This window comes from Pongo abelii, chromosome 16, assembly GCF_028885655.2.
Source record: "Pongo abelii isolate AG06213 chromosome 16, NHGRI_mPonAbe1-v2.0_pri, whole genome shotgun sequence".
In the NCBI taxonomy this organism is placed as follows: Eukaryota; Metazoa; Chordata; class Mammalia; order Primates; family Hominidae; genus Pongo; species Pongo abelii.
The window spans coordinates 73,953,388-73,975,120 of NC_072001.2; the positions used below are offsets into that span (position 1 = coordinate 73,953,388).

The following is a 21,733-nucleotide window of genomic DNA, read 5'->3' on the forward strand; positions in this document are numbered from 1 at the left end:
CTTAGGCTGTTGGGTCTCTTAAGATACAGGGATTCAGCTGACTGCCTTTAGTATAAGACAGTCCCCATCCCTACCACACAAATCTAGCGGAAGGAAGGAGGGAGGGAGAGAAAAAAGTACCTCACATATACCCAATGCCACATAAATATTTGTTGAGTAAAGGTATAAGATAATAGACTATAAATTTATTAGCCTTCAGAAACTTCACCTCCCTAGCCAGAGAAGAGAACTATTTCTAAATTTCAGCTATTAATGGAATAAAAGCTACCTATACCAAGCAAGGCTGACACTGGATCAAAGGTAAGACAGTCTGCAAGAGGGCTGGATAATGGTCCTCAGGGGTGACAGAAGAAAATGGGAGCAGGCAGTGTTAAGACCAAAAAACAGTCTTAACAAATATTAGTAGAATTGAATTTTGCTGAAATTTTTAGTTTCAAAGTAATTACAACTTACATAATGGCAAATATACAAGTAGATACAGTGTCCTCAACAGAATTCCCAAGACTTGTTCTCAGCAAAATTAGTCAGGATTCTGCCTACTGGTTTAACCAGTAGAAAGAACACTTTGATAGCTATGAGTGATACCATAGAATGAGAACCTCGTAACAGTCATACAGAGAAGACTAACCATAGCTCCAACTCTTCATCAAATACACAAGTGTAATGTTTTCCATAGCTTACAAAACACTCTTAAGTCTAGAGTTCTCATTCATTGCTCTACTCTGTAATAAAAATTTACTGGGGAAAAATATGTATTTTGACCTAGGAATACAACTTACAAGGGATGTGAAGGACCTCTTCAAGAAGAACTACAAACCACTGCTGAAGGAAATAAGAGAGGACACAAACAGGCCAGGCGCAGTGGCTCACGCCTGTAATCCCAGCACTTTGGGACGCCGAGGCAGGCGGATCATGAGGTCAGGAGATCAAGACCATCCTGGCTAACATGGTGAAACCCCTTATTTACTAAAAAAAAATACAAAAAATTAGCCGGGCATGGTGGCGGGCACCTGTAGTCCCAGCTACTCAGGAGGCTGAGGCAGGAGAGTTGTGTGAACCCAGGAGGCAGAGCTTGCAGTGAGCCGAGATCGTGCATGCCACTGCACTCCAGCCTGGGCAGCAAGACTCTGTCTCAAAAAAGAAAAAGAAAAAACAAGAGAGGACATAAACAAATGGAAAAACATTAATCATACACAGGAAGAATCAATATCATGAAAATAGCCATACAGTCCAAAGTAATTTACAGATTCAATGCTAGTCCCATCAAGCTACCACTGACTTTCTTCATAGAATTAGAAAAAAACTACTTTAAATTTCATATGGAACTAAAAAAGAGCCTGTATTGCCAAGACAATCCTAAGCAAAAAGAACAAAGGTGGAGGCATCACGCTACCTGACTTCAAACTATAATATAAGGCTACAGTAACCAAAACAGCACGGTACTGGTACCAAAACAGATATATAAACCAATGGAACAGAACAGAGGCCTCTGAAATAACACCACACATCTACAACCATCTGATCTTTGACAAACCTGACAAAAACAGGCAGTGGGGAAAGGATTCCCTACTTAATAAATGGTGTTGGGAAAACTGGCTAGCCATATGCAGAAAACTGAAACTGGACCCCTTCCTTACACCTTACACGTGACCACGTGTCTGTTGACTGTGACTTTGGTAAGTCACAACTTCTTCAAGGTTTCAGGTGACCTGTGTTTCTCCAACTTGGGCCCTCCTCTCCATCCCTTCCAGCATTGTAATGATGCAGGCCCTCACTAATTCTTGCCTATAATATTTCAGCAGCTTCATAACCGATCCACCTGTCTCCAGGCTAGACCCTCTCAAATCCATCCTCAACAGAGCTACCACAGTAATCCATCTAAAACACGTTTGATTTTGGAATTTCCCACTTCTGGAACCACAGGAAAAAGTACCAACAACTCTTGAAAATGGCCATTTTTAAAGCCATTCCAAGATCTACCCCCAAACCTCCTCTACTTCCTACTTCCCACCCAATCCCCTTGCTATTGTTCTAGGATTCCCCCTTGCTATTTTTCTAATATCCAATTTCCCCCTCACCCAGCTCTGAGCTCCGTGATATTTCCTCTTCTCTATGCCTTTGCTCTTGTTGTTCCCTCTGAAAGAAATTTTAACCTTTCCTAGATCACTCCTATCCACTTCTTCAATCTCAAGCTCACCCTGGCCAGGTGCGGTGGCTCACTCCTATAATCCCAACACTTCAAGAGGCTGAGATGGGAGGATCACTTGAGCCCTCAGGTGTTTGAGACCAGCCTGGGCAACACAGCGAGACCCCTGTCTCTACAAAAAATAAACAAAATTAGTCAGGCATGGTGGCATATGCCTGTAGTCCCAGCTACTCACTTGCTGCAGTGAGCCAAGACTGTGCCACTGCACTTTAGTCTGAGTGACAGAGCAAGGTCCGGTCTCAAAAAAAAATGGTCACCCTGCAGATTGGTGTCTCCCGGGAGCTAGAGAAGAGTAGGTGGAAAGCAGTTGCTTAATGGATACAGAATTTTCTTCTAGAGTGATGAAAATGTTTTGGAAGTATGTAGAGATGGTGGTTATACAACAATGTGAATGTATTAAATGTCACTGAATCGTTCACTTTAATAAGACTTATTTTATGTTTTGACAATCTCATCTCAATTTTTAAAAGACAGCAGCAGCAGCAGCTTATTCCACAAGAAAACCCTCAATGACTCCTCACTCTTCTGCCCCAGACTAGATCAGTACCTTGTACACTCCTCTACCACAGCACTTACTACCTTATATTATCTGCTCATAGAGCTCCCCCACAAAACTATGAGCCTCTTCTTACCTTCCTCAACTTCTCACCCTGCAGTGCTTAGCCCAAGTGCTCAATAAATCTTTTTCATAATTGAAAAATAGAGATACCACTTATCTCCCTCAGGAAAAGGGCTAAAGCAGATGGACTTTTGAAGATCTAGGCTATATAAAAGCTTATGAGAGTTTGTATTAATTGGAAAAGATTAGGAAGATTGCTGTCAATCTGGTTATAAAGGACGACAATGGCATGACCTCTGGTGAGACTTTTCAGTTAGCAATATAAACATGTATTGAGTTACCTATATAAAGCACTGTATTAATATGCAAGCCCTTAATATGCCTTGTATCATTTAATGCTCACGACTGCTCTATGAAATAAGTATAACGATTAATCCTGTTTTCCAAATGAAGAAACAAACATATTTAAGTAACTTGCCTAAGGTCACAAAGCTGGTTACCAGGAGTGGCAAGGCTCACATCCAAGATGTGCAGGCTGCAGAGTTTGACCCTGTAGCATCAATGTGCTACCCTGCACCTTCATGCTGCTCTGGGTATGGTTTCAAGAGCTATGAATGGACATTCTCTGGCCCACAATTTGTCTTTTCTAATACTGAGAAACACTTCATTTTCCTCGTTTACCTACTTATACGTGGCCATGAATGCTATTTATATTTCATAAAGTGCTTTTTTAAAACATAAAATGTTAATTTTTAAAAAAATAACAGTCACCAAAAAGAGATGAATCATTTAAAAAGGATTTGTCATTTAAAAACCTCTAACGTGGCCAGGCACAGTGGCTCACGCCTGTGGGAGCCAGCACTTTGGGAGGCCAAGGCGGGCAGATCACCTGAGGTCAGGAGTTCAAGATCAGCCTGACCAACATGGAGAAACCCCATCTCTACTAAAAATACAAAAAATTAGCTGGTTGTGGTGGCGCATGCCCATAATCCCAGCTACTCGGGAGGCTGAGGCAGGAGAATCGCTTGAACCCGGGTGGCAGAGGTTGCAGTGAGCCAAGATCATGCCATTGCACTCCAGCCTGGGGCAACGAGAGCAAAACTCCATCAAAAAAAAAAAAAAACTTCTCACGTGTAAATCAGCAAGTGTTTGTGGGCTATTCTTATACACGGCTGAAAAGATCAGAGTGTACTGGCTTTACTACAACCACACCCACAGGGCCTCCCCACTGGGACTCATTTTCAAAGTACCTCAACATCGGCACAAAGTAGGCACCCTGCTAATGCGAAAACCATATGAAATAACAGCATGCTGGAAGAAAAGTTAAACACTCCCACTTTTTTAAAAGTTTAGAAAGCATGATGTATATGTGTTCTTGTTCTCTCTCTCCCCTCCCCCCCCAACACTTAACACTCTCTCTCTCTCTTTCTCTCTCTCTCTCTCTCTCGGAATGTCTCTCTCTAGTAAAGAGAAAATGTCACAATCTGGTAAGAAGAAAATTAACCAAGAGTCAATGAGATTTTTTTAAAAAATGATTTGTGCATCTGCAAGGGAAAACCTTACTACAGAGGTAATGTAAAACCTTGACAATATATAAATATGGTCAATATTAAAAACACGTCATCTCCTCAAAAGTGTACACGTTGTAGATACACACACATACACACACACACACACACACACACCCCTCCAAATAAAACCAAGGATGACAGTATAATATACTGGGTAAGTATACATGCATACAAAGCAAAATGACAGAAGGGGCAGTGGGACAGTATTAATATCTAACAATGTAGAATTCAAAACAAAAGTTATAATGGAACAAATTAGAGGCTTTTATACTACAAGTTACACTCTACAATGAATATAAAATAGCCAAGAACCTTAATGTATCAATTATCAAAAAATTAAATACATGAAACAAAAACTGTTTGAAATATCAGGGAAGGTAACAGAAGCACAGCTATAGTGAGACATACATTACTCTCAAGCGACGGCTGGCCAAGTAGCAAAAATAAGGATGTATAAAGCTCTTACAGATCAACATGAACATGGCATCAGCAGAAAAAATGGTCAAAGAAAATGAACAAACAATTCCTAAAACAAGAAATGAATGCAGCCAATAAGCACAGAAATATGTTCACACTCCCTGGAAATCAAAAACATGGATTAAGCCAAACTGTTTTTTTCTATCATGTTTAAAAATATGTTTTAAATAAAAGAATCTATTATTGGAAGGATATAAGGAATGCAACAATTCCACATATCTCTGGAGGGAACACAAATTGGTTTTGGAATTTCCCATAAAATCCCTCCTTTCTCCTCTTCTCCAATTTTTTTGTATATATGGCTTAAGGTGTAAATCCCATAGCATTAAATTTGAAACATCAGTTCACAATGGTAAGGACGTGGGTTCCAAAGCCAGGCTACCTAACTCTTCACTTATTAGCTATAGTGTCTTGGGCAGGTAAATTATTTAACTTGCATCTGAAATGATGGCAATAGTACCTACTTCTTAGGGTTGCGGTGAGGATTGAGTTACTAGCACTTAGAACAATGCCTGGGAAATACATGCTCAATAAATCTTGGCTATCAGCATATGGATTTCTCACAAGCAGTTTCTTTCTAAGTAACTCACTAGCATTTACTGAGTACTCCTAATTGGGACATTTGTATGTGCTCAAATAATTTCAAATTACTTACAATTTTTTTTTTTTTTTGGAGACAGAGTCTCACTCTGTCGCCCAGGCTGGAGTGCAGTGGCGCGATCTCAGCTCACTGCAAGTTCCGCCTCCCAGGTTCACGCCATTCTCCTGCCTCAGCCTCCCGAGTAGCTGAGACTACAGGTGCCTGCCACCACGTCCGGCTAATTTTTTTGTAGTTTTTAGTGGAGACGGGGTTTCACCGTGTTAGCCAGGATGGTCTCGATCTCCTGACCTCGTGATCTGCCCGCCTCGGCCTCCCAAAGTGCTGGGATTACAGGCGTGAGCCACCGTGCCCGGCCTATAATTTTTAAGTACAAAGTTTATTAGAATAAAATATACTTCAAAAAATTATACATGTATCAGCCAGGCATGATGGCTCACGCCTGTAATCTTAGCACTTTGGAGACCAAGGTGGCCAGATTGCTTGAGCCCGGGAGTTCAAGACCAGCCCAGGCAACAGGGCGAAATCTGTGTCTACAAAAAATACAAAAATTAGCCAGGCATGGTAGCATGTGCTTATAGTCCCAGCTAGTCAGGAGGCTGAGGTGGGAGGATCACCTGAGCCCAAGGAGGTCAAGGCCACAGGGAGCCATGATTGTGGCACTGCACTCCAGCCTGGGCAGCAGAGTGAAACCCCCATTTAAAAAAAAAAAAAAGCAGACATATATCATTGCTATAGAATCAAGACAAATAAATGCAGAGTGAATAACAAAGAAAGAGCATGGTATATTTATCTATTTATTTATCTTGAGACAGGGTGTAGCTCTGTTACCCAGGCTGGAGTAGGTAGGTGCTACAGTGGCACAACTGCACCTCACCATAGCCTCAACCTTCTGGGCTCAAGTGATCCTCCTGCCTCAGCCTCCTAAGTAGCTGCGACTACAAGTGTGCATCACCATGCCTGGCTACTTTTTGGGAGGGGTGGGGGGTAGAGACAGGGTCTTACTATGTTGCCCAGGCTGGTCTCAAACCCCCAGGTTCAAGTGATCCTCCCACCTTGGCCTCCTAAGTGCTGGGATTGCAGGCATGAGCCTGTACAGAATTTTTAAAAAGAGAATCAGTGGTTTATGGCATAGTTAATGACATTACAGGTGATTTGTTCTATTCTTATCATCAACTATATTTGGTTTTCTTTTTGGCGGGGGAGGGGGGACGGAGTCTCACTCTGTCGCCCAGGCTGCAGTGCAGAGTGCAATGGCTCGATCTCAGCTCACTGCAACCTCTGCCTCCCAGGTTCAAGCAATTCTCCTGCCTCAGCCTCCCGAGTAGGTGGGATTACAGGCACGCGCCACCATGCCCGGCTAATTTTTGTATTTTTAGTGGGGACAGGGTTTCACCATGTTGCCCAGGCTGGTTTTGAACTCTTGACCTCAAGTGATCCGCCCACCTCGGCCTCCCAAAGTGTTGGGATTACAGGCGTGAGCCACCACACCCAGCCTATATTTGGTTTTCTACAATGAACATGTATGACTTTTGTGGGACAGCCATTTATCTTAACCGGTTGAAACATTCACCTGTACTCTCAAGGATACCTGGCCAGGTCCCATTCAATTACAAACAGTCCCCAATTTATAATGGTTAGACTTAGGATTTTTTGACTTTACAACAGTACAAAAGCTACATGCATTCAGCAGAAACTGTACGTACTTTGACTACCCGTACAATTATTCTGTTTTTTCACTTTCAATAGAGTATTTGGTATTGAATTCATGAGATATTCAATACTTTCTTATAAAATAGGCTTTGTGTTAGATGATTTTGACCAACTGGAGGCTAAGTGTTCCGAGCATGTTTAAAGAAGGTTAGGTTAAGCTATGATGTTGGGTAGGTTAGGTGTCTTAAATGCATTTCGACTTACAATATTTTCAACTTACACTGGATTTACCAAGACATAACCCCATAATAAGTCAAGAAGCATCTGTATAAAAATACAACTCATTGATCCTTTGCCAGTGCCTTTGGTCACTCAACTACATCAGTTCATCTTCTGCATATCATCTTGGAGACCGTATCATTTGAAAATAAGTCAATGTCAACAATATTTAGGATTTCTGACAATAAAACAAAGCCAACAGACAAAACTGTTTTTGTGACTACAAACAATCCAATTTATTCTTGTGTTTTGGGGCTACATTTTTAAGCCTGAAAGAAACATTATCTTTTCTAACGATATAAAAGCTATATAAAGCTTTTAATTGTATTATGATTAAGGAAAATAAGGCAATGAGTATTATATCCTATTGTTCCATTTATAATTTCAGGCAGCACATTTCAACTATCCATTTTTAGGCAAATTCCCCACAGAAATCAATCTGACTTCCTTTGCACATAAATAAGCATGTACAGGTGGAAATTTCAACAATATGCTGTATCCTTTAGGTGGCAGGACAAACATTTGCAAAACTGTAACAGGACAGTAAAGTTTCCATATGACAGCAATGAAACAATACACAAGTTGTAACGTTCAAATCTATTATTCTTGGATCTAGTTTACCAAAGATACAAACATAAGTTAAACAGGGCTGATAAAATCAAAATTTTGCTGGCTATTAGCTAATTCTAGAGAGGAAGGGAGAAGCAGAAGGATGAACTTATAAACTCACTAACGGGATAATTTCTGAAGATGAAACTTTCATGACTAGTCAGTTCTCTCTAAACAGTGATTTAAACTTCTCAAGTAATTTAACATTTTAATTCAAAGTTAAAAAAAAAAAAATGAATGAGGCTGGGCGCAGTGGCTCATGCCTGTAATCCCAACAATTAGGGAGGCCAAGGTGGGTGGATCGCCTGAGGTCAGGAGTTTGAGACCAGCCTGGCAAACATGGTGAAACCCCATCTCTACTAAAAATACAAAAATTAGCCAGGCGTGGTGACAGCAGCCTGTAGTACCAGCTACTCGGGGAGGCTTGAACCCGAGAGGCAGAGGTTGCAGTGGGCCGAGATTGCACCTGAGAGACAAGAGGGAGACTTAGTCTCAAAAAAAAAAAAAAAAAAAAATGAATGAATGAAAACCTTCCTTTACCACAATCCCCAAGCTGCAGGCCCTCTAACTCCCTATTTTCACTAGAATTCTTATTTGAAGATTTGTCTATGCCTCATCTGTGCCATCCTCTACCATAAAACCAGAATTAGTTTCCAAATCTGATGCTCCCTCAGTGAGCTGTATAATTTCACAGCTCCATACCACTGCATTTGCTGTTCTTTTGCCTGGAAAGCCACTGAAATTGTCTTTCTGGCCCAAGCTCACACTCTACCTTTCAACCTTTTTATGGGCTCACTCTACACGCTATGTGCCCCCACAGCAATTTATACTGACTTCTATCATGACTCTTAACATGCCATATTCATTTATTTTTTATATCTAGCTCTTAAAATTCTTGAAGGCTGTGACTGGCTCTTTCTAATTACAGTACAGAAATTTTAGGACATACGCTAAATACAACAGTATCACAAAAGTGAATAAGCATCATGAACCACCCAGCTGCAATTCTTTTTTTTTTGAGATGGAGTCTCGCTCTGTTGCCCAGGTTGGAGTGCAGTGGCATGATCTCAGCTCACTGCAACCTCCACCTCCCAGGTTCAAGCAATTCTTCTGCCTCAGCCTCCCAAGTAGCTGAGACTACGAATGACCATGCCTAGCTAATTTTTGTATTTTTAGTAGAGACAGGGTTTTACCATTTTGGCCAGGCTGGTCTCGAACTCCTGACCTCAAGTGATCTGCCCACCTTGGCCTCCCAAAGAGCTGAGATTACAGGCGTGAGCCACTGTACCCAGCCCCAAATGCAGTTACTAACTCAAGACCAATCCTATTGCAACTATACTCCCAACTTACTATCCCCACCCACCCAAAGATTATTTTGAAGCAAATCCCAGACTCCAAAATATTTCTTTGAAAGATAAAGACTCAGCCAGGTGAGGTGGCTCATGCCTGTAATCCCAGCACTTTGGGAGGCGGAGGCAGGTGGATCACCTGAGGTCAGGAGTTCAACACCAGCCTGGCCAAAATGGCAAAACCCTGTCTCTACCAAAAATTCAAAAATTAGCCAGGCATGGTGGCGGGCAGCTGCAATCCCAACTACTTGGTAGGCTGAGCCAGGAGAATCACTTGAACCCGGGAGGCAGAGGTTGCAGCCAGCAGAGATCACACCACTGCACTCTAGCCAGGGCAACAGAGTGAGACTCCATCTCCAAAAAATAAAATAAAGAAGGATAAACACTCTTTATAAACACAGCCACATTACTACCACTGTCACATTTAAATGTTTCAAATAATTCGATATCAAGTATCCAGCTGATGATTACATTTCCTCAATTGTTTCATAAACTTTTACTTTTTACAACTAGTTCATCAGGATCTAAATAAAGTCCATCATGGCAATTGGCTAATATGTATTTTAATCTCTTAAATCTCTTGTAATCTATAGGTTTCTCCTCTTTTTCCTTTTTTTACAATTTATAATTTTTAAGAAACCATTTCATTTTTCCATAGATTTCCACAATCAGAATTTTGCTGATTGCATCCATATCTTCCTTTGTTCCCTGTATGACAATAATCAAAATTATTATATGACAATAAACAAAATCATGGTTATAGCTAAAGGGTTATTATTTTGGCAAGACTATTAATAGGTGGTAATAAGTATTTCCACCACAAGATATATTATGCCTGCTTGTCTTTCTTTTTGAAACATTAGTAGCCCCTGATAATCATGTCTATAGACTCTAGATTCATTAATTCATTAGGAGCTGTAAAGTTATGATATACTAATTCTATCACCCCTTCTTCATATATTAGCTGGGACAGAATACATGATATACTAATTACATCATCCCTTCTTCATCTATTAGTGGCAGTAAAGTACACCTAAAACAGACACTTCCTCTTATCAGCTATTTGGGTACCTTGAGATACAGTTCTCACAGGAAATGCACAATAAATGTTTTATTATTTCCCTTTATTTTCCTGATCTTGAAAGAATGCATCACTTTCCTAGCATCCTCCAAAAGTCAAGAGTTGTTTTTATTTTTTTGGTCATCATTACAAACTCATGGATTTAAGGATTTCAGTGCACTACAGTTGTTATTCTTACTGATGATCAAACTGTCCTATCTTTGGGCAACTGAGAGCCTCTTTGAGTTGGCTCCAGAGTCCTAATCTTTGACAGCCTCTTTACACTCTAGCATGACAAGGGGACTCCAAGTTCATCCTCCAAACTTTCTGCTTTCAACTTGGAATTATCCATTTCTTCGAAGAGGACCTAATTAATCCATTCTTGAGCCTATGTCTTCCATAAATGTTTTCCAAACTAAACAAGGCAACTGCTGAGCAAAGTCTACCTCCTGAACTAATCATTTTTAATTTGAACAATGCATATGATGCACAATAAGTATATATAATCATTACACCATCCTTATTAAAAAAGTAATTAAAATCCTTTACTCATCACCTAAAGTTCCTGGACTCATTATGCACCAAAAGACCCACCAAACCACTCTGCTTTGGTATTACAATAAAATTCAGCAATTCAAATCAACATAATGTTCTGAATAAACTTGCTGCAGGGTGAGGGTTGAAATCAAAAACTATAAAAGGAGGGTTTCTTTATTGTAATCCTCCTTCAAGAAGCACAAGAAATACAACGCAGGGATAACCATAGGAAGTTGTCTGAATACAGCTTTAATTAAGGCAAGCATTTTTAATTTAAAGTTGGAATAGTTAATGACAATGAGTAAACAGTGCTTAAGTATCATGAGTTTAAACTAAACATAACAATTTGTTATCTTATTGACATTACCCAAAAGTCGTTATGAGAATAACATTAACATCTTTCCAAATGCACCCAAATCCCTCAGTGGAAACACAAAGCCCTCATTCTAAAAATCAACAACTAAAACAAAATCATGTTTAATCCTTTATGCTTTCTAAACATCTCAAACTAATGTTATTAGTGGAAACAGAAAATGTTTTTGAAGATTTTTTTCAGTTGCTATATTTGTAACTCTAAATTCTTTTAGAAACACCAGTATTTTTTCGCGGTGCTAAGGCATTATAGCAAGATGCTTTAGAACATATTTAGTTCTGATTTATAAAATTCACTGCCCCATTTTAAGAGCAGCCTAGAGAAAGGGCAGCAAAAATAATCACTACAGAACCTCTCAGGTCAGAGATTACTTCTACAATCAAAGTACTCTGCTACGACTTTTTGTTTGTTTGTTTTTGGAGACAGGGTTTCCCTCTATCACCCAGGCTGGAGTCACAGTTCACTGCAGCCTTGACCTCCTGGGCCCAAGTGATCCCCTCACCTCAGCCTCCCAGGCAGCTAGGACCACAGGCATGCACCATCACAGCCGGATAATCTTTTGTATTTTTTGTGGAGATGAGATTTCACCACGTTGCCCAGGCAGGTCTCGAACTCCTGGGCTCAAGCAATCCAATTTAAAGTGGAATCCCCTTCTAAAATGTCTGCTTACAATATTTGTTTGCAGCACTTCTACTACTTCTGGAATTACAGTCCCTTCATTTATATTAAATTTCCTAAACTAGGTGAAAATGGAACAAGCATATTCTCACTATACATATAACTGAACACATAATTAACCAGAGCTGGTACAGTATTTACAGTCATCTAATTATCCCTTTTCGAAATCCGAAGCTCCAACTTAGTAAGTGATTAAAAATAAATGTAACAGGCTGGGCACGGTGGCTCATGCTTGTAATCCCAGCACTTTGGGAGGCCAAGGTGGGCGGATCACCTGAGGTCAGGAGTTTGAGACCAGCCTGGCCAATGTGGTGAAACCCCCTCTCTACTAAAAATACAAAAATGAGCCAGGCATGGTGGCAAGTGCCTGTAATCCCAGCTACTTGGGAGGCTGAGGCAGGAGAATCGCTTGAACCTGGGAGGCGGAGGTTGCATGAGCCAAGATTGCATCATTGCACTCCAGCCTGGGCAACAAGAGCGAAACTCCATCTCGAAAAATAAATACATAAATAATAAATGTAACAATAAAAACACTTTTCATTTATGGTTAACAGATGCAGCCATCTCCAGATTTGCTAGTAAAGGACGAATCCACAAATGTAGTTTATCCAGAATTTGTAATTGTGAACTACATTTATATGTGTACAAACATTCCCATTTAGTAAACTCTAAATTCATTGGCATATTTATAACAATGGTACTATTCAGAATATTTAAAATTACTACTTTTGCCCATAATCTGCACATAATTCTAACTTAGCATGCTAAGCTAATATGCTGTATTCCACATATTATGCAATAAAATATCTGCATATGTCACATACCTCAGTCTACTGCTGTGTCTCCTTCAGATAAGCTTAAATACACAAAGGAAATTATTTATGAAATAAACATTTTAAAATTTTATCTCAAATCAAAGTTGTGCAAAGTAAATAGTGACTATTTCCAAGATAATTAAATGAACAGTTTAAGACTCAAATTAGGTACCCACAGAGGAAAGAGAAGAAAGTAAGATGTACTTTACACCATAATAAATATCTTATGTATCAAAGACTTAAATGTAAAAAAAGAAAAAAACCTAGAAGAAACTTGGGGCGGGGGGTTGTTTAATATTGAATATTGCAGAGTGGAAAGGCCAAGATATAACATAAACCTAAAAATCATAAAAGGTTATAAATTCAATTGTATAACAATAACCACCTTCTCTGCACAGCAAATGCCACCATAAAAATGTCTTAAGACAAATAACCAATTAAGAAATAATATTATTCATATGAAAAGGGCTAATTTCCCTGATATAAAGTATATACAAATGAATAGGGAAAAATATCAACAACCCAATAGAAAAATGGAAAGGATAAGCCAGGCGCAGTGGCTCATGCCTGTAATCCCAGCACTTTGGGAGGCCGAGGCGGGTGGATCACAAGGTCAAGAGATTGAGACCATCCTGGACAACATGGTGAAACCCTGTCTCTACTAAAAATACAAAAATTAGCCTGGCGTAGTGGTGCACGCCTGTAGTCCCAGCTACTCAGGAAGCTGAGGCAGGAGAATTCGCTTGAACCTGGGAGGCAAAGGTTGCAATGAGCCGAGATGGTCCCATTGCACTCCAGCCTGGCGACAGAGCGTAACTCCGTCTTAAAAAAAAAAAAAAAACAGAAAAAGAAAAATGGAAAGGATAAACTGTTCTTACCTATCAGGCTAGCAAAGGTTAAAAACTTTGAACAGACTTCTACTAAAAGCTTGGAAAACATTTCTCATATACTGGTTCCATGATGCATGAAAGGAAACTTGACAACATCCTTCAAAATTACAAATGCACATATCCTTTAACCCAGCAATTCACTTCTAGGAATTGATCCTACAAGTACAGACACACACTTGAAATATGAATATTAATCACAGAATTGTACATTACAGCAAAAGATATGAATGGGGAGGCCCTATTTACAGTTTAAAAAAAAAAAGTCCAATATATGAAACAGCAGCTACAGTGTGCCAGCATTTCTATAAAGGGTGACTACATTCATATTTGCTTGTATATGCTAAGCTCTCTCTGGAGGAACATGCAAGCAACTGTATCACCAGTGGCCTCAGGAAGTGGGGCAGGGTGGCCGAAGCAGGGGTTAGGGAAACACGGTATCGATATTTTGTTGTAAATGTTTTTATTCCTTTCCAATATTAAACCCTGTGCTATATTACCTATTCAAAAAATAACTGTTTTTAAAGGAAAAAAAAAAAAGAAAAGAAAGAGTGGCCCAATCATACAATAAATACATACACATGTGACCAAATCTGGGATTATGGTTTATAGACTGAAAAGCAGAAAGGATCTATTTCTCCTGTACATGTGTTTTATTCTATCAATGCTTGGTTTGGTTTTATTCATCACTACAGTTTTATTTTAAAATTTTACAGAAGTCATTCTAAGTTTTATTCATCATTACGCTTTTATTTTTATTTTTTATCTTTTTTTTTTTTTTTGAGACGGAGTCTTGCCCTGTTGCCCAGGCTGCAGTGCAGTGGCACAATCTCGGCTCACTGCAAGCTCTGCCTCCTGGATTCTCGCCATTCTCTTGCCTCAGCCTCCCAAGTAGCTGGGACTACAGGCGCCCACAACCACGCCCGGCTAATTTTTTGTATTTTCAGTGGAAATGGGGTTTCACCGTGTTAGCCAGGATGATCTCGATCTCCTGACCTCATGATCCGCCCATCTCGGCCTCCCAAAGTGCTGGGATTACAGGCGTGAGCCACCGCGCCCGGACACGCTTTTATTTTTAAATTGTACAGAACTTATTCTAATATTTAAACAGAAATGCTTGCTTTTTCTACATAAATAGGTTAATATGTTTATCTTTATTATGTCATTTTGAGAAAAATAGAACGCTCAATTGAGTGCTAAAGATTTAAGCTCAGAGATATGCACTTTATGTTCCAAATGTATAAAATGCAAACTATCATGCTGATAATACCCAGTAAATACTCTGCATTTCTAGAAAACTGGATAAAATTAAGGCATATAAACCTCCAAGTGGGATGTACATCATTAGTGCAAATGAAATACAACCAGGGAAAATAAAGCTAATAAATCTAGAAACTTCTATCTTCTATAAAGCTAAAAACACAACTTGCATTACAGAAGTAGAATCTTAACTGTAATGAACTCCAATATCACTAAATGACATTTCTGCCAGTTACTTTAAAAAAAAAAAAGTGAAACAAAGTAATCTCTGTTTTCTATAAGCTTATAAAACGACTTCATGCTTTATCAAAGAACATCAATCATGTCATCTGAATCTACTCTTTTTTTGAAATAGGAATTTAAGTTTAGTTAGTTCCTCCACAATTTCCTTTATGTCCAAGTAAAATAATCCTCGATATAGGTGGAGAGAAAGGCACAACTCTGAATTAACTCAAAAAAGCAGAAGCAGATTAATTAGTATTCTGATAAAAAGAATATAATCCTTTGGTAAAATCTGCGTTGAACTGTAAAGGTTCATTTTAATTACCCCAACTAGGTAACTGTGCAGTTGGAGCATAACTCTTTTACGTTCGACTCTTCCAAGACTTTTTAAGTGGCACTTATTTTAATGATATAGAATTTTGATGATATCGCCATTCTTGTAACATGACAAATTATCTAAATCACAACATCTGCGGTCAGGCTGTTTCTCAAGATTTCTGTTCTCCTGCCAACTAAAGAAGCCCCGACTACTCCTTGGCGCGCACACTGAGGCCGCGCTGCAGGTCAGCACCGAAAGCGCCCCGCACGGATCCCGCCCCACAGGTGCGATTTACATGACCCACATCACCACCACCCCTCCCAACTTCACCACCTCCAGGGTCACCACCCTGTGGGGTTTTGTCTTTACGACTAAGCCGATTCCCTCTGCCTCGCTGGAGAATCAAACTTCCCAGTGACAACGACAGCGGCCAGCACGGGACGTCTACCAGCCCGGCAGGGCTTGACGCTGTCTCAGACCCGGGGAAGGTCCGGAGTCCAGGCACAGTGGCGCGGGGTGCGCAGCCCTGCCCACCTGCCCTACCTGGTGCGAGCCCCGGCCCCGGGGACTGGGGAGCCAACACGGCCGAGCGGGTGTGGGCAGCAGGGCGAGCGCCAGGAGAGGAGAGCGACGAGGGGGGGTCAACGGAAAGAGCGGAGTAGGGGGGCCAATCGAGGAACTTTGGATTTAGGAGGAGGGGGCCAGAACCGCCACACCGAGGTTTCTTCCAGAAGTTCGGAGGCTTGGGAGAAAGGGGTGGGGAAGAGACCAGTAGAGGCTCGGGTGCGGCGGCGGGGAGGGTGCCCGGGGTCTCTGGGCTAACGGAGTCTCCGGCCTGAGGGAGGAGTCGCCAGGGCCGCCGAAGCCGAACTGGCAGAGGAAAAGCAGAGGAAGGCGGCGCGCGAGCTCGCCAGCAAAGGAGGGCTGCGCTGCTCCCGGAGCGGAGCGCCTGGTAGCCCGGGCCGCGGGACTCACCGCGCTGGCGGCGGCGGCGGCGGCGCCAGACGACGCGGGGCCGGGCACGTCCTGCCTCCTCAGGCGGGACTTGAGGCTCTTCATGGCTAACTCTTGCCTGGCCCGCGCGCGAACCTTAAAGGCTGCGGGGTGCCAGCGCGCAAGGAGTAGACGGCAGCTGCTGCAGCAGAGGCGGCGCGGGCTGTACCAGCCTCACCTGCCTACCACCTGGGGGCCCCCGGCAGCAGAAGGCGACGGGCCTGAGGCGGGGCTCCCCTCCCGTAGCCAATCGACCCCCTGCCCTGGCGGGGGCGTGGCAAACCCCGGCCAATCGGAATCCTGGAATGGGGCGGGACTTCCCTTTTAAACTGAGTAACACCCTTCCTCTCCCCGCTGGAGGAAAAGTTTGGGAACTTTAGCCCGGGAAGGGGCGGAGGAGGTGGGCGGCCAGAGGCGTAGAGATGCGCGCAGGCCCGGCTCCAGGCCACCGGCGCCCGCCCACCCGGAGCTCAAGATCTAGAGAGAGCACGGGGTCCCGCCTCTGCCACCTCTCATCTTCCCGGACTCCTCTCCTCTTTCCACCCACGCGCTCTTTACCAAGTAAAGTTCCTTCCCTTCCGTCTGGTCTTAGAAATGACTCTTGGTTACCTGCACGCAGAACAGCTTTCAGGAGCAACTTCTCTTCAGTCTCCTGTTTTACTATCAAATCCTGGTGCCTGGAAACCACCACACGCATCAAAAATTCCAGAAATAAACAGTCTCTAAGAAATAAGGTGCTGATTGTGCAGAAAAACGTACAGTTAAGAAAGACCTTGAAAGACGTTATAATAAGTTACAGTACAAGTTACGTGCTCGATTATTTGTTGAGTGAAGAATCCGCCGTATTGGAAGCAAAGGGATGGAATGAGGGCGGGGCGGGAGGGAGGAGAAGAGATGCGCCGTCAGTTAAAAATTACTCCCATAGCCAGTGATTTAAGTCGTCAAAAAAAGTTACGCCCTTTTTTCTTCAAAAAGGTTTTTTGTTTTCTGTAGAAACACATTACATGTAAACGTATACGATGAAGTTAAATCATCTTACCTAGAAATCTGGGTTAGTAAAAATTATTTAAGAGGATGAAGAAACAGGAAGGTGTTCAGCACCCAGTAATTTGCTGTTCGTGTGACATCTTCAAAAGTCTTCTTTGGAGTCATTTTTCCCCCCAGCAAAACGTTTATTGTAGCATGCATCCATTTGAAAAGACAAACAGTCCACATTTTCTGACTAACAAAGGACTCTTTTTTGTCTGAAAGGTCAATTGCTCTCTTTAGAGTTTCTTTATGGTAACTCAAGGTTTTCTTCAAATATTGTAAGAAAGTTTTCAGAATTTCTTGGAGAGACAGCATTCGAAGACTGTGTTAACCCTATACAAAAAGTAAATCACAACTAACTACCCAAAAAAATTATTAAATTTCATCTTGATTAGATCTTTGGAAGAACATTTTCTTTGATTCCTCCCCCTTCCTCTAGATCTCCAGTCATTTAGTTCTTGTTGGCTCTTTAAAATGTCTGTGTATGATCAGTTCCTCTGTTCTCACTGCCACTGCAGAGCCAAAATTATCTCATACCCGGACTATTATTACAGAAGCTTCCCAGCCAGTCTCCCAACCTTCAGTCTCTTAATTGTCCCATCACCAATAAATTATCAGCCATCATCAATAAGTCTTACAAAAATAATCCTCTTGCTCAAAAGCCTTCAGCAGCTAACGAATAAAATCTAACTCTTGGCATTTAAAGCTGTATAACGTGGACGCGACCCTGTTCTCTAGCCAACACCCCAAGCGAATTACTCTTCAGCCCATTCTCCAAACATGGGTCATGGCTTTCAATTTCCACATCTTCATGCATACTGATCCCTCCCCCAATAATCTTCTCTCTGTCCACATTCATCTCAGAAATCCTACTCCCCTAAGAGTGATTGGTAGGGGATGTGGGGGGCTTCTGGAATACTGTGCTATTCTCTCTGGGTGCTGGTTACATATCTAGTGTTTTCAGATTGTGAAAATTCAGTGAACCTGTACTGTATGCAATATATTCTCTTTTATATGTGCGTTATGCTTTAACAAAAAGTTTGTTTTTAAGTGTATGTCCCTTCCAAGTGCCCTCCTTTCTATAGAACCTTCCCTGATCAAGTAACTGGAAGTGATCTCTCCATCCTCCAAATAGTTACAGCAATTATACCTCTCATATGATACTAACACATATGAGCTGAGCAAACCTTATTTCATTACTGGACTTCAATTTACTTAAAATTAGGGAATAACTGACATATATTTGAATTCCCTAGAATGCTTAGCATGTTATAGGTGTTTAATAAATATTTCTGAATGAATTGATTTATACTTATTGACTACTATAGTAAATTATGGTTGTTTGTTCTATGTATTTATGTGACACAGGATTGGGATTCCCCCTATTGTGAACACAGATGGAATGATCTGAGGCTATGGTCCTGCTCAAATATTTGTGTCTCAATCAACAACTTTGCTCTGGGCTTAAGATAAGCACCCATTTACCATCTAGTCCTCTGACTGAATCTTAAATGTTAATTGCTTACACGAGCACTGTCTCAGTAATTGGCTACTGAGTTATTAATTGCAGTGTTATGTTGTACTGGTTGTCTCTTGTAACATCCAATTTATCATAGTCCTGGTGACTGGCCTCCTTTTCTGTTGTTACTGGATAAAGCAAAGGAAACAGACAGAACCACAAGTATAGCTTGCATCAGGTTCCAAAAATGTTGGGCAAGTTATTTTTATGAACTGTCTGGATGATGTCCCCATGGTGTCTGTGTCCAGTGGCCTTTATGGATTTTTCCAGCCTAGAAACTTGATAGTTGATGTCTGCTTATTCCCATTTGAGAGCAGCTAAGTAAATAGCACTGGTCTGAATATTCAGTAAAGCTTTTTTACATTGATCTGGAAGCTGCCTATATGAAGTAAAGTCACTATTATTAGCATTCAACCAGACAGATTGGGTTTTATTTTGTTAACTCTTATCACTATTATTTATTTTTATCTTCCCTTCAGAGCAAAGGGCACTTATCAAACCTAGATGACCTTTTGTTTGTTATCACACTGAGCCTATATAAAATACTTTTTTTGTTTTACTTATTTTTTCCAGTATTTATTTATTTACAATATATACCAGGAAGGGTAATGCATTTTTTAAAATTACTTTACTAGATTATATATACACATGGTAATCTCAAATAATACAAATGGAGCAAATTGATCTGCTTACAACTCCTATTTTGATCCGTGCTGTCAAGGAACTTGTGTTCTGGATTAGATAACAAATGTGTAAGCTGTATGCTAACACATACAGCTTAACTGGACAATCACTTACTGAATTGTGTAGTAGGATTGCAGATGGTATTTAGGGAAGGAAAAGATCAACAGATAAGTTTGCCTGAAGGGAGGCTATCCAAGGTTGAGTATCCATTCAATGAATGCCAACAGGTGAGAAGTAATACCAGATAGGCAGAGGATACCCAGGGTAACTGCCAGAACAGGGAAGAGAACACAGTTGACAGATGCTCACTGATAACTCAGATGATGATAACGGCAAAAACGATGACAAATATGATTTCTCAGAAAAAGAATAAAGAATCCACACACAGGGCCGGGCGCGGTGGCTCATGCCTGTAATCCCAGCACTTTGGAAGGCCGAGGCGGGCGGATCACGGGGTCAGGAGATACAGACCATCCTGGCTAACATGGTGAAACCCCTTATCCACTAAAAGCACAAAAAATTAGCCGGGCGTGGTGGCGGGTGCCTGTAGTCCCAGCTACTCGGGAGGCTGAGGCAGGAGAATGGCGTGAACCTGAGAGGCGGAGCTTGCAGTGAGCCAAGATGGTGCCACTGCACTCCAGCCTGGGTGACAGAGCAAGACTCCATCTCAAAAAAAAAAACAACAACAACAACAACAATAAAAAAAAGAATCCACACACAGGCCGGGCATAGTGGCTCACGCCTATAATTCCAGGACTTTGGGAGGCCAAAGTGGACAGATCACTTGAGGTTAGGAGTTCAAGACCAGCCTGGCGAACATGGTGAAACCCCATCTCTACTACAATACAAAAATTAGCTGGGCGTGATGGTGGAAGCCTGTAATCCCAGCTACTGGGGAGGCTGAGGCAGGAGAATTGCTTGAACCCAGGAGGCAGAGGTTGCAGCGAGCCAGGATAATGCCACTGCACTCAGCCTGGGTGACAGAGCAAGACTTCATCTCAAAAAAAAAAAAGAATTGACATACAAAGTCTAAAATTTACGCATAAAATGAGTCCTTTTCAAACATAAAGATCTCCTTCCAGACAAGCTTTAGTTATGAATTCTATATCCAATGACTTCCCTCTTCATTTTCAGAACTTCTTGCTGCTCCTAGTAGCCCCGGGACCCAGGGAACAAAGCCCGTGAATAATTCCATGAAGGGGCCCATGACATCAGTCATTCTCTCAGATGCCAAAGCAAATGGCTGGCAGAACCACGTGTGGCCACAGAGTCATGAGGAAAGGCACCTCTACCCAGAAGTCATAGGCAGCCCAGGAAATGAGAGACCTGAGGCAGTTCTCACACCCTCTTCTCTTGCCACATTGAAAACTAAAACATTGCATAAACGAGCTTTAAAAAAATAAATAGGTCATCTTTGGCACTAACTTTAAAAGAATCTGTATTTTTAGTAAGCTCACCAAAGGCTGCATCTTAGAAAACTAGAATGAGAAGAAGAAAAGGGGAAAGAAGATGGTGTCTGCTCCATATAACCACAGACCCTCATGTAAGTTTTCTTAGTTACTCAGCATTAAAATGTCAAGTGGTATCAATTCCTTCTTACAGAAACAATTTCTTTCATCTCCCCTGTTGAGGACTGTTATGCGTTTAGCTATAGCAGTCTTGAGTTTACCACTTATCTTCCAAAGAAGGCTGCTTTCTACCTCTCTCTGTCTTCTCTGGCATTTACAGACTGTCATTCACTTATGACATATCGAGTGTGCCATTAGTTTCGATACTGAAAGAAAGAGTGAAAAAACAGGAAGGATCATGGTCAGGAACAAAACTAGACTTCCCCAGCATAATTGACCTTATACCTAAAAGCAGTTGAGATAACCACTGTGATTTCTTTGGATTCAGGTTTAACATCAAGTCTTGATTACACACAATCCAGAAGTACCCTTAGCTTCAGTTTAATGATAAGACTGATGGCCCTGAGTGCTTATGGTTGAAAGGCAAAAAAAAAACCTCTTGATTGCCTCTTTTAAAACAGGCTACTCAGCCTGGAGCCCAGATAAAT

General features: G+C 41.3%; 1 protein-coding gene across 2 annotated transcripts in view; it reads right to left on the reverse strand.

The window, feature by feature from the left end:
• UACA (uveal autoantigen with coiled-coil domains and ankyrin repeats) overlaps positions 1-17,280 on the reverse strand; it is a 98,347-nt gene extending 81,067 nt beyond the window's left edge. The window contains exon 1 of one of the 2 annotated variants that reach the window (XM_009249981.4): positions 17,055-17,280. Coding sequence is in view for 1 of the 2 variants with exons in the window: in XM_002825614.5 (XP_002825660.4) it covers positions 16,428-16,511 (84 nt within the window). In the remaining variant the exon portion in view is untranslated. Of the gene's footprint in view, positions 1-16,427; positions 16,693-17,054 lie in introns of those variants that run through there. The other variant, XM_002825614.5, reaches the window with a different exon arrangement.
• Between the last annotated feature and the right edge of the window lie 4,453 nt (positions 17,281-21,733).